At 36.4% G+C, this 13,244-nt stretch overlaps 1 protein-coding gene across 1 annotated transcript in view; it reads right to left on the bottom strand.

Moving 5' to 3' along the window:
• Positions 1 to 208: 208 nt before the first annotated feature.
• Positions 209 to 13,244, bottom strand: part of LOC136848696 (heme-binding protein 1-like) — a 17,976-nt gene continuing 4,940 nt past the window's right edge. Inside the window, exons 2-7 of the mRNA XM_067121205.1 lie at positions 6,400 to 6,460; positions 5,881 to 5,961; positions 5,369 to 5,501; positions 2,143 to 2,317; positions 1,525 to 1,635; positions 209 to 844 (exon numbers count right to left, since the gene is read on the bottom strand). Of these exons, the coding sequence (XP_066977306.1) occupies positions 778 to 844; positions 1,525 to 1,635; positions 2,143 to 2,317; positions 5,369 to 5,501; positions 5,881 to 5,961; positions 6,400 to 6,459 (627 nt within the window). The 5' untranslated portion in view covers position 6,460 and the 3' untranslated portion in view covers positions 209 to 777. The remainder of the gene's footprint in view (positions 845 to 1,524; positions 1,636 to 2,142; positions 2,318 to 5,368; positions 5,502 to 5,880; positions 5,962 to 6,399; positions 6,461 to 13,244) is intronic.

Raw genomic sequence — 13,244 nt, 5'->3', positions numbered from 1 at the left:
ACCAGATGACATTCCGTGAAACATGGTGTTTGACAACAAGCGCAGGTGGCCTGCTGCCACTTAAATCATTCCTGTTATATTACTTGTAATCATTATGCATTTCAGTCCCAATTAACGGCTCTGTCGAGATACGAACAAAGCAAGGCAGCTGCAGGTGTTAACTAGGGCGTATTCGTACTAGGGAATGGAGATGACAAAAACGCACACAGAGGGGGACAACTTATTGTATTTTTGAAAGTTGACAATCACACGCTACTCTGAAATTTTATCATCTAGAGTACTGGCCTCCGTTTCCTAAGGCAAAATAAACAAAATGTCGTACTTATCCGTCACCGATTGAAGCATTGAAAATCCTCAGTATCTTACAAAATCTCCCGTTCTAAAACAAAGATTGAAACTCCAGTTCTTATCCTAATTTGTAAAGTTAATTCGTCAAGCGTGACGTTACTGAAGCTGCTGATAAATATGAAACAGTTACTACTCGCTACTCAGCTTGTTGCTGCTACTTGCTACTTGGTTTTGTTGGAGCCGCTTGGTGACAGCAGCGGCTCCTACTTAATTAAACAAGGACAGTCTTTGTTGCTTGAAAGCAAGGCCAGTCTTTGTTAATTAAACAAGGACAATCACCAACACGAATGAGAGTCTTTGTTACGTCAACAAGGACGGTCGCTGTCGCTTATAACAACGACAGTAGTTTTCATTTAAATAGCGACGGTTGTTTGCTGTTGCTCTAAGAAGGGCTGTCGCTGTTGTTCGAACAAAGAGAGTCTTTGCTATTTAATTTGCCCGGAACCAAACTTCGTTACGTCTGTTCCAGAACTTGAAAGGAGCGTCGTATCCAACCCTGAGGAGAAAAGAGAAATCCGTGAGTGAAAAATAAAAGTGAAATGGTTAAAGATAAATGACGTTCATCGGGCATAACGAAATAAAAAAAATGACATACAGGAAAAAATAGGAAAATAGGGATCAAAGATCCCACGGGAGAATGGTATGAGAGAGAGAGAGAGAGAGAGAGAGAGAGAGAGAGAGAGAGAGAGAGAGAGAGAGAGGTCAAAATAGAAAACTTCCCAGCCATAGACATAAAATGAAATGAAAAGAGAACTACGAGATAATTATTGTTGAATAGATATAGCAAGTGTGTATATAATATATATATATATATATATATATATATATATATATATATATATATATATATATATATATATATATATATATATATATATATATATATATATATATATATATATATATATATATATACGAAATTTGTTGTCCTCGACCAGCAATCTCAGAAGAAAGGAACCTTAAATCGATTACATATACTTCATTAACGAAAGCAATGAGTTTGCGGGCCTCAAGCATCAAGATCCTATCTGGCCTACCGCCCTGCAAACTTGGAGACCCTGATAACCAAGTCCTCACCGCTATTTAAGCGGCAGTGGAGTTACTCTTAAGTAAATGGATGAATCATTATTGCAATAGGTTAAACTGGGAATATGCCAATGAATGAATATTACTAACCAGTACATGTGATTCAGAGAGACGGAGGTCCCTTCGTCCTGAAGGAATCCGGCCAATCTCGCAGCCTCGTCCATCCACCTTGATTCGGTTCTCATGTACCCGCCCACGGTCCTGAAATGATCAGATAGATGTACAGTAGACGAAGATCGCGTGAAAGGAATGGGTCTTGTTGATCTCTGCAGAAATTATCAGTAAAAAGATCTCGGATGTACAGTTTACTGAAGATCACGTATAAGGAATAAGCCTCTTTGTCCTCTGCAGAAATTATCAGTAAAACTATCTCAGGCATCCCTGACCATAGGACCGCCAAGAAGTAGTCTGAGACTTATATTACTTTGGGAAGATTGAAACTATAGTGTTACCATGAGTCACCGAAAGTAAATGGAAATGCTAGTACCCCAGAGTGGTAACCTTAGCACCTCTGCAGTAAATAGCCCTTCTGGTATGTAGTGCCTATCAGTGAGAAATAAATAAACTGTAATAAAGTATCTGTTAGTGAAAATGAAGAGACTACAGTTACCTGTAGACACAACAACTAAGTCTGCTTTACATCTGCAGGTGAATCATTCCTGAGACAAGGCCAGATCACCTGAAAACCCACTGCACTGAGTACCCTACCTGGTGTAGATGGTCAAGGCAGGGCGGTCCTCAATGAAGACAGTTTCGTCCTCTGGTTTAGGAGGGTCAGCCTGGTGATCTTCACCAATGAAGAAGCACATGGTGTAAGTGTTGGTTCCTGAGTCTCCGTGGGTGTATTCTGTTGTCACTGGGACTGTCATTGGGATAGATTCGCCTGCAGAGTATTGGCAAAGAAAAATTGCGTTAGATGTGGAAGCAAAGAAAGAATAAAGGTGAAGAGCTTAACACCCACAACTGAAGAATAATCACATGAGAAAAACTGAAGCTCCTTTGCTATGGCAAACATTCGACCAGTCAACTAAACTGAACTACACCATATGTTGACTGCTGTATTTGAGCTACTTCCTATGTTGACCATTGTATTCATTTAGTGACCAACAAGCTCATTATCAAAATTATTTCAAAAGCTAAAATTTCAAATAAGGTTCTTAGGCAAATGGACTTCGGTGATAACCGGAAAGAAAGGAGTAAAGCTAGCCAACCTGATTACTATTTATGTCACCTTTACAGGACAAAATTGGCTGCTTATCTCATGAATAGGAACCATAAAAGTGACAAGAACATGCCAGTGACTGTGTTCACATTACAGAATTACTTCATCCCAGCAACAACTGAATCCTTCAAAAAATATTATCAGGTCTAATGCTATGTGATTTTTCCGGAGAATTGCTGTTTACAATATGTATTTACATCCTTAGCTAACCCTACAGTGATGTTCCAAGATACCAAAAAAGCGGTTCAAAGGATAATCCGACCCTACAAAAGCAGGCTTTCATAACCAACCCTATAAACAAGAATAATTGTAAACCTTCCAATAATGGAAGGTTATCATTCTTGTGTTACAGCGTGTTACAGTGAATATGAAAACAAGAATTATAACCGTCCAACAATGGAAGGTTATCATCTTGTGTTACGGCGTGTTACAGTGAATATGAAAACAAGAATTATAACCTTCCAACAATGGAAGGTTATCATTCTTGTGTTACAGCATGTTACAGTGAATATGAAAACAAGAATTATAACCTTCCAACAATGGAAGGTTATCATCTTGTGTTACGGTGTGTTGCAGTGAATATGAAAACAAGAATTATAACCTTCCAGCAATGGAAGGTTATCATTCTTGTGTTACAATGTGTTAGAGTGAATACGAAAACAAGAATTATCAACCTTCCAACAATGGAAGGTTATAATTCTTGTGTTACAGTGTTCTGCAGTGAATATGAAAGCAAGAATTATAACCTCCCAACAATGGAAGGTTATAATTCTTGTGTTACAGTGTTCTACAGTGAATATGAAAGCAAGAATTATAACCTTCCAACAGTGGAGGATTATCATTCTTGTGTTACAGTGTGTTACAATGAATATGATTAAAAGAATTATAAACTTCCAGCAATGGAGGGTTATCATTCTTGTGTTACAGTGTATTACAATGAATATGATGAAAAGAATTACAATCTTCCAATAATGGAGGGTTATCATTCTTGTGTTACAGTGGACATGATAAAAAGAATTATAACCTTCCAGCAATGGAGGGTTATCAATCTTGTGTTACAGTGTGGTACAATGAATATGATAAAAAGAATTATAACCTTCTAACAAAGGAGAGTTAAAACTCTTGTGTTACAGTGTGCTACAGTGAATATGAAAGGAAGAATTATAACCTTCCAACAATGGAAGGTTATAATTCTTGTGTTACAGTGTGCTACAGTGAATATGAAAGGAAGAATTATAACTTCCAACAATGGAATATTATAATTCTTGTGTTACAGTGTGCTATAGTGAATATGAAAGGAAGAATTATAACCATCCAACAACGGAGGGTTATCATTCTTGTGTTACAGTGTGTCACAGTGAAAATGATAAAAAGAATTATAACCTTCCAACAATGGAGGGTTATCACTTTTGTGTTACAGTGTGCTACAGTGAATATGAAAGGAAGAATTATAACCTCCCAACAATGGAAGGTTAAATTCTTGTGTTACAGTGTGTTAAAGTGAATATGATAAGAAGAATTACAACCTTCCACCATGGAGGGTTATCATTCTTGTGTTACAGTGTGTTACAGTGAATATGATAAAAAGAATTATAACCTTCCAACATTGGAGTGTTATAATTCTTGTGTTACCGTGTGTTACAGTGAATATATTAAAAAGAATTATAACCTCCCAACAATGGGGGGTTATCATTCTTGTGTTACAGTGAATATGAAAGCAAGAATTATAACCTTCCAACAATGGAAGGTTATAATTCTTGTGTTACAGTGAACATGAAAACAAGAAATATAGCCTTCCAAAAATGGAAGGTTGTCTTTCTTGTGTTATAGTGGATATGAAACAAGACTTATAACTCTACAACAGTGGAAGGTTATAACTCTTTTGTTACACTGATATTAAAAAAAATAATTACAACTTTTCAAGAATGGTATGTTAAAATTCTTGTGTTACAGTGAATATGAAAACAAGAAATATAGCCTTCCAACAATGGAAGGTTGTAATTCTTGTGTTGCAATATATTACAGTGAAAATGAAAGCAAGAATTGTAAGCTTTTCAACAATGGAAGGTTATAATTCTTGTGTTACAGTGTTACAGTGAATATGAAAACATGAATTATAAACATTTCAATAATGGTAGGTTATAATTCTTGTGTAACAGTGTATTACAGTGAATATGAAAACCAGAAATGTAAACCTTCCAACAATGAAAGGTTATAATTCTTGTGTTACAGTGTTACAGAGAATATGAAAACATGAATATAAACATTTCATTAATGGTAGGTTATAATTCTTGTGTTACAGTGTGTTACACTGTATTACAGTGAATATAAAAACAAGAATTATAAACTTTCCAACAGTGAAAGGTTATAATTTTTGTGTTACAGTGTATTACAGTGAATATGAAAACCAGAAATATAAACCTTCCAACAATGAAAGGTTATAATTCTTGTGTTACAGTGTGTTACACTGTATTACAGTGAATATGAAAACAAGAATTATAAACCTTCCAACAGTGATAGGTTATAATTCTTGTGTTACAGTGTATTACAGTGAATATGAAAACCAGAAATATAAACCTTCCAACAATGAAAGGTTATAATCCTTGTGTTACAGTGTATTACAGTGAATATGAAAACAAGAATTATAACCTTCCAACAGTGGAAGGTTATATAACCTTCCAGCAAAGGCAGTAAAACAGAACTCCCACTCACTCCTTTCATTTTGTCCAGAAATGTATCTGAAGAGCTTCATGAACATGGATGTCTCCTCTGCCTCTTCCTTAGTTGGACCAGTGGCTGTCGTGCAGACCCATTTCTTGGCAGGGTACAGGCGTTCGACGTAGTTCTGAAGTTTACAAAGGAAAGTGCTAACGGCAGTTGCTTACACATCATTGAACGTGATTATCTACAGTCAGCATGTGACACTGGGATGTTTCCTTTTTAGGAAACACCCTTTCTTTGTCAAAATTGATCTGATTCAGTTCATTGAATGTGATGCATGTACTGTAAAGTCCTTCTATGAAACTGATGTTTCGTTTAGGGAAACACCATTTCTTTGTCAAAATTTATCTAATTCAGTTGTTTGAAGTGCATTCTTCAAGCAATGAAACAGCCTAGGTAACGAAAAACATTTCAGACTGGTGAAAGTTCAAGGAAACAAAACTTCAACTAGCTGTGTGCTACAGTAAACATGAAACCATGCCATATTTATCATCTAATCTTACCTCAGTAGTCTTGATGAGAGTGTAAGGTGCTTCCTCTGTGTTTCCAAAGGCGCTGTTGAAGCCTGCTACAATGTTGTCCCACTGAAGCATAAAGATACTGGATGTTAATGTCATAAATAGAGAGTTTTGTAACAGCTTTAGATACAGAAACTAGAGGCATCTGTACAAAGCTTTAATGAATGTAGTCAGGGCAGTATCGTAATATCCTTTCACTCTTGCAAAATTAAGAGTAAAGGAGAAAATTACTTATATTAGCCGCATGCTGATTAACGTCTAGATAACCTAGAGAACACAAGAGTCAATCCTTCCTAAACTAATAGCCATCGAAATCAAATTGATTTGATATCACTGAAATCACAACCCACTTTGAAAATTGTCATGTATCCTGAAAATGGCAAAGTATACTACGTTTTGAAAAAAGTGCTGTAACTTTAAAAGCATGCGGAGCATATAATTTGGCGAGAATTAATTCAGCTTTTATGAAGATATTTCATAGATTAAAAAGATAACAAGACTCACCACTCCAGCCCTGGCACCCGTGACCAGCAGCAAGGTCACCAAAACTTCGACCCCTTTCATCCTGCGAAATAGACACATGAAAACATATGAAGTAAATAAATAAATCAATAAGTAAATTACTTAATTTTTTTAAACAACGAGGATTCGTACTTTTTTTTACTTTCGTTAGTGTGATTTTCATCCATAATTCTTTACAGGTTTTTTTTTTACTTTTACTATTTTTGTGCTTGTTGGTATTTTTGTGGTTGGATGTTAAATAAAGCTCACATACTCAGGTTGATTCATTTAAATGAAAAGGGATAGGAATTAATCAGTTTCTTTGTAACAGGAGGGTTCTTACAGATAATACGGTATGATGTCTTTCGATTTTTTTCCGAAAAAGAAAAATTTTCAAAACCCGGATTGAAAAAAAACGCAAAGCAAAATCCTGTCACATCTCTATCGAGGGAATGCAAGTAAAAAAAAAAAAAAAAACTTTTAAAAACATAAAAGCAAACTTGAGCCATCCACCTTACACAGAGTTCGGAGTTAGGAACGGAAAGTAAAAGTAAAAAAAAAAAAAAAAGGTAAAAAGTCGCCTGTTTCGAAATAACGTACTGGAGAGCGAAGGCAGAGTCCCTCCGAAAAGGGAGAAATGACTGGGTGGGTCCTTTGTCCTCTGTAGCGGAAAGTAAAACCAATTCATACTCCGAAGCAACTTTTAAATTCGTCCGAATTAACAGTTGCCAGCGAGAGCCACGGCTCCCGAAATCAATTTGTTCGGTTCTAAATTGGTTCATAAACACATTACGCGCTTTGTTCGACTGGGACCACAATCATCCCGATTCATTTTCGACGTAACTGCGGCACTCAGTCACTCCAGATTGAGACTCGCAGAGACACCGAGGGAGAGTGCAAGCCCAGGGGAGAGAGAGAGAGAGAGAGAGAGAGAGAGAGAGAGAGAGAGAGAGAGGGGGCTAAGAAGAAAGTGAGGTAAGGACACATTGAGAAAGAGTGTGGTGCAGGGAGGAAGAGAGTGGGGGAGTGCAGTTGAGAAGGGACAACAGAGGGAGGGTGCAAGCCATAAGGAGAGAGAGAGAGAGAGAGAGAGAGCGGGAGGAAGGCTTATGAAAGAAGTGAGGTAACTACATTGAGAAAGAGTGAGTTGTTGCAGAGGGGGAAAAATGGGGGTTGCAGTTGAGAGGGTGCAACAGAGGGAGAGTGCAAGCCATAGAGTAGAGAGAGAGAGAGAGAGAGAGAGAGAGAGGCGATTAAGAAAGAAGTATGGCAAAGAGACATTGAGAAAGAGAGTGAGGTGCAGAGAGGAAAAGAGAGACATAGTACGGAAGTACATTTGAAACAAAGCGGCGGAGTGCAATCCGTAGAGAGAGAGAGAGAAAGAGAGAGCGGGAGGAAGGCTTAGGAAAGAAGTGAGGTAACTACATTGAGAAAGAGTGAGTTGTTGCAGAGGGGGAAAGAATGGGGGTTGCAGTTGAGAGGGTGCGACAGAGGGAGAGTGCAAGCCATAGAGTAGAGAGAGAGAGAGAGAGAGAGAGAGAGAGAGAGAGAGAGAGGCGATTAAGAAAGAAGTGTGGTAAAGAGACACTGAGAAAGAGAGTGAGGTGCAGAGAGGAAAAGAGAGATACATAGTGCGGAAGGGCATTTGAAACAAAGCGGCGGAATGCAGTCCCGAGAGAGAGAGAGAGAGAGAGAGAGAGAGAGAGAGAGTGACCGTGGCAAATTGCAGTTGGAAGAGAAAACCTAACAGAATGGAACTCAGGGAAGAAAAAGAAGAGAACGCCAGAGTGATTTTAGGAAGAGAGAGAGAGAGAGAGAGAGAGGGAGAGACAAAAATTGTTGGAGAGTGAAAATCAGCAAGGAATGAGGAAGAGTGGAGCGAGAGAAACAGAAATTGAGAGAGAGTTGCATGCAGCAAAAAAAAAGCAAGAGAAAGAGATAGAGATAGAAATATTAAAGAAAGGCGAATAGAAGAGCAAAACGCAACACTAAAAAAAAGAGAAAAAATGATGTAGAGAGAAATTAAGAGAGACAGAGCAAGAAACCGATGGAAAGCGTGAAGTCGAGAGCGAAATAATTAGGGCCACAGTGAAATCACAAGAAAGAGTGAAACGGAGAAATTGTGGGAGAGTGTAACTAAGAGAGGAAACATGAGAGATAGTAGAGAAAGAGAGAGAGAGAGTAGTTTAAGGGAAAAAAATCGAGAGGGGAGAGGCGAGTGAATATAAAAGATGGAATGCGAAATAGACCAAAGACAAGAGGAGAGAGAGAGAGAGAGAGAGAGAGAGAGAGAGAGAGAGAGAGAGGGGGGAAATGAGAGAGCAAAAAGTCGAGCAAGACGAAAAAACAGAAATGATATTAATTTTCGAAAGGAAATTTCTAATAACAGATAAAGAGTGATAGAAACGAAGATTGTGACGTCATTCAGCAATGTAGTCAATAGAAATGTCGATGTCGTGAGTCAACCCCTATTACGGAAACAGTGTAATATGTATATGTATATGTATATATATATATATATATATATATATATATATATATATATATATATATATATATATATATATATATATATAAAATTATATGATATATATATGTATGTATTATATGTTTCATTTATATATATACAGTATGTGTGTGTGTTTTATACATATAACATATATATATATATATATATATATATATATACATATATATATACATATATATATATATATATATATCATATAAGTATATATACTCGTATATATATATATATATATATATATATATATATATATATAGAGAGAGAGAGAGAGAGAGAGAGAGAGAGAGAGAGAGAGCTATTATCAGTAACCTCATTAATAGACATTACCTGTCTTTAGTACTCTTTTCCAGCGTCGATGATGGCCATTGTCGTGCGAAGCCAGATCACGTTAATAACGGAATCAAAACAAAGCAAAATATTTGTTGCACGTTTCTTGTCATTTTGTCTTATTCTGTCATTTATTTCTCACTATTATTCTTCTACTTGTTGTCTCCACTCTTGCAATCAAATATCGAATAGGTATAAAATCGTTCACTACCTATTTACCCCGGTAAGGAGGAATTGCCGTCAGTGTACCTCACGCGGAGCACTGTAGGCCTAGCTTAAGGTTCTTTGCAGCATCCCTTCGGCCTCTGGCTGCAATCCTTTTAATTCCTTTTACTGTACCTCCGTTCATATTATTTTTCTTCCATCTTACTTTCCACCCTCTCCTAACAATTGTTTCAGCATTATTTTCAGCTCTGAATGACCTCATTAGTACCAGCGCTTGGTCTTTGGTCTAAATTTTAATATTTCCATTCCAGTACCTATTTACTTTTCAGTTAAAATTTTAATAAAAGGAAAAACAAAAAAATATAAATTAGAAAATTAAAATAAACAAATATTGGAAACCCTTTTAATAATGATTTACTTCTTTTTTTTTCTTCCACAGCGAAGTTTCGAGGTGGCTCGTACAGGGAAAACCTTTTTCACGGCCACATCCTCACTAATGACTTTAATTTAGTGAAAGGTGAGTGTTAATTAAAGCATTTTCTATTTCCACGCGAGGACCTCCCACAAAATGATGTGTTGCCCCGGCGCTCTGTGAGAATAATTCTGGACATGTTTGTTTGCGCTGGATGTGGTGGAAGTTGATGTGTATTGTGTTAACTTTCTAAGTATGTGCTGTATTTCATGCGACGAGCAGTTGAACGAATAAGCGAGGAAGTGGGCACACATACGCGCACACACACACACACACACACACACACATATATATATATATATATATATATATATATATATATATATATATATATATATATATTTATACAGTATATATATATATATATATATATATATATATATATATATATATATATATGCATATATAAATTTATATGTATCTATACACACACATATGTATATTATATATATTATGTATATTTATATATGTGTATATATATATATACACACACACACACACACACATATATATATATATATATATATATATATATATATATATATATATATATAGTAACGAATTTTCTTGTCTTCTGTACCTGGGGCATTACTCTCAATGGCAGATCATTTCGATATTAACTGATTAGGTATGCCTTAATATTTGAAGCCATATAAAAACATGATGTGAATATCCTTGACATATATACATATATATATATATATACATATATATATATGACAATATTTTCAGTACACGAAATCTCTGGAGTGAGTGACTATACACGGGATGCAATTCACCGTTCAAAAATGCAACGGAATAGAAAAGTCATGACTGTCCGCAATTAATTCAAGTCTTGTCTGTTTGCTGTTCAGAATAAAATCTTCCGTCTGTGGATTTTGTTTATTCCAAAGCTGGTGTCACTCGATCGGGGCAGATCTCTTGTTCTCTATTTTCAGTCATCATCAAGATAGTTAGCGCATTTATTTTTCCCTATATTAACTGTTAATGGCATAAGATATTTCTTCCCAATCGGAGAACATTTTCATATATATGTATCTAATCATACTCTCATAATACATGGCAGATTCACTATTCCTTGTTTTAATTATTTGTGACACTACTTCCTCTCTTCAGACCTCCAGCTGCAACCCCTTTCGTTCCTTTTACTGTACCTCCTCTCATATTCTCTTCTTCCGTCGTACTTTCCACCCTCCCCAAACAATTGATTCGTAGTGCAACCACGAGGTTTTCCTCCTGTTACATCTTTCAAACCTTCTTACTGTTAATTTCCGTTTCAGCGCTGAATGACCTCATAGGTCCCAGCCCTTGGCATTTGGCCTAAATTCTATATTTATTGAATTCTAGAATGATCTCACTCATCTTACTCCTATGTACAACCTTCCCATTTAACTTTCTCCAGTCTCCTCCTAACCCATTTTTCACGATAACCGTTTCCTTCTGTTGTCCATTAAGAGAAGCTTCTAGTCCAGAATCTCTCCAGTCACTGGATCAGTTCGTAAAAATATACTTTGGATCAAAAGTTCCTTGTCAGTGGTGTGTGACTACCAAATTGATATCGAGAAAGAACAAACGTTAATATCTTTGAATTTTAACATTTAACACAGATTTTAGTGCATAATATCTTAAATACAGAGATGCTTCTCAGCCAAATTTCTCTGCAGTCCCTAGATTAATTCATCATAATATATACTGTATACTTTAGAGCAACAGTTCCTTGTCAGTGGTGTGTAACTGCCAAATTGATACAAAAGAAAGAACAAAAGCAATTATCCTTGAATTTTAACAGTTTAACACTGAATGAACGTACTAAACAACACTGGAAACGTTCAGTTTTCACAGAAATGTAGGAAAGACTTCTGACACTATTATTTCCTAATGTTCTGAAGATTAATATTTATGACTATGAACACACGCATCATACATATAAACATATAGTGTTTTACACTAACGGGGTTTTACTGCTGCATATTTTCATGATAATGAAAGCAAGTGGTTGTTCGTATTTAAGTATGTATGTATGTATGTATGTATGTATGTATGTATGTATGTATGTATGTATGTATGTATAAGCATTAAATACTCGAATTCCTTCACAAAAACCCTTACAATGTAGGTTATGGAGCATTAATGGGTGCTCATCGTGTCCTACTTACAAAATCAGACAGCACACATGACATTGACATTGTTTCATAGAAGAGAAAGAGATGATAGGTTGGGGGGCGGGGGGAAGCGGATTACGTCATCGAGACACTTCCCGTTTTCAGTATACAGTATAATTGTATTTTTATCGTTTCTGTTTCTTCACCAGCGGCTGCAACCCACAGCAATCGACTGACTGTTCATTACCTGGCTCAACAGAGGCACAATGTGTTAGGGAACGTTTCAGTTGTATTGGTGTGAGAGAGAGAGAGAGAGAGAGAGAGAGAGAGAGAGAGAGAGAGAGAGATTGACTAACTGATTGATGGATTAAAATTTATCTGGCGTCATAATTGCAGAGCCATTGGTGCCGAAAAAAATTTATCAACAATCATGAAAAATGTAAATAAAAAAACAGAGGTCTAGTCCCTGCAACAAAATTTGATAGTGAATAAAAATTTAAGCTATCTGAGAGAGAGAGAGAGAGAGAGAGAGAGAGAGAGAGAGAGAGAGAGACCCAATTGCATACTTAGCAGAAATGAGTGAATAAGCTAGCGCTTGAAAGTTCCTCATTCGAGTCATCTTGAACAGAACGACTTATACTTAGAAAGTAGTAGTATGGTTAACTGGCATATACAGACTCTCTCTCTCTCTCTCTCTCTCTCTCTCTCTCTCTCTCTCTCTCTCTCTCTCTCTAAGATGAGTAAGGTTTTCCTTTCTCTCTGCCCTTGTATATTTATTCATTTTTTGCTCTCCTTTACTCCCGCGTCTCTCTCTCTCTCTCTCTCCCTCTCTCTCTCTCTCTCTCTCTAAGATGAGTAAGGTTTTCCTTTCTCTCTGCCCTTGTATATTTATTCATTTTTTGCTCTCACTTTACTCCCGCGTCTCTCTCTCTCTCTCTCTCTCTCTCTCTCTCTCTCTCTCTCTCTCTCTCTCTCTCTCTCTCTCTCTCTTACCGGTCGTTGGTAAAGAGAAAAAGAAACGCGAGAAAAATATAACTATACCATTTAGCGAAAAAGAGGACTTATGTGTATGTACTGGACAATATACATATTCACACACACACACACACACACACACACACACACACACACACACACACACACACACACACACACACATATATATATATATATATATATATATATATATATATATATATATATATATATATATATATATAAGCAAAATCCCACAGGAAAATTTCCTGTGGTATTC

The sequence above is a fragment of the Macrobrachium rosenbergii genome, chromosome 19, assembly GCF_040412425.1.
Source record: "Macrobrachium rosenbergii isolate ZJJX-2024 chromosome 19, ASM4041242v1, whole genome shotgun sequence".
In the NCBI taxonomy this organism is placed as follows: Eukaryota; Metazoa; Arthropoda; class Malacostraca; order Decapoda; family Palaemonidae; genus Macrobrachium; species Macrobrachium rosenbergii.
The sequence above is the reverse complement of the archived record's forward strand: the minus strand, read 5'-3'. Positions and strand labels throughout refer to the sequence as shown.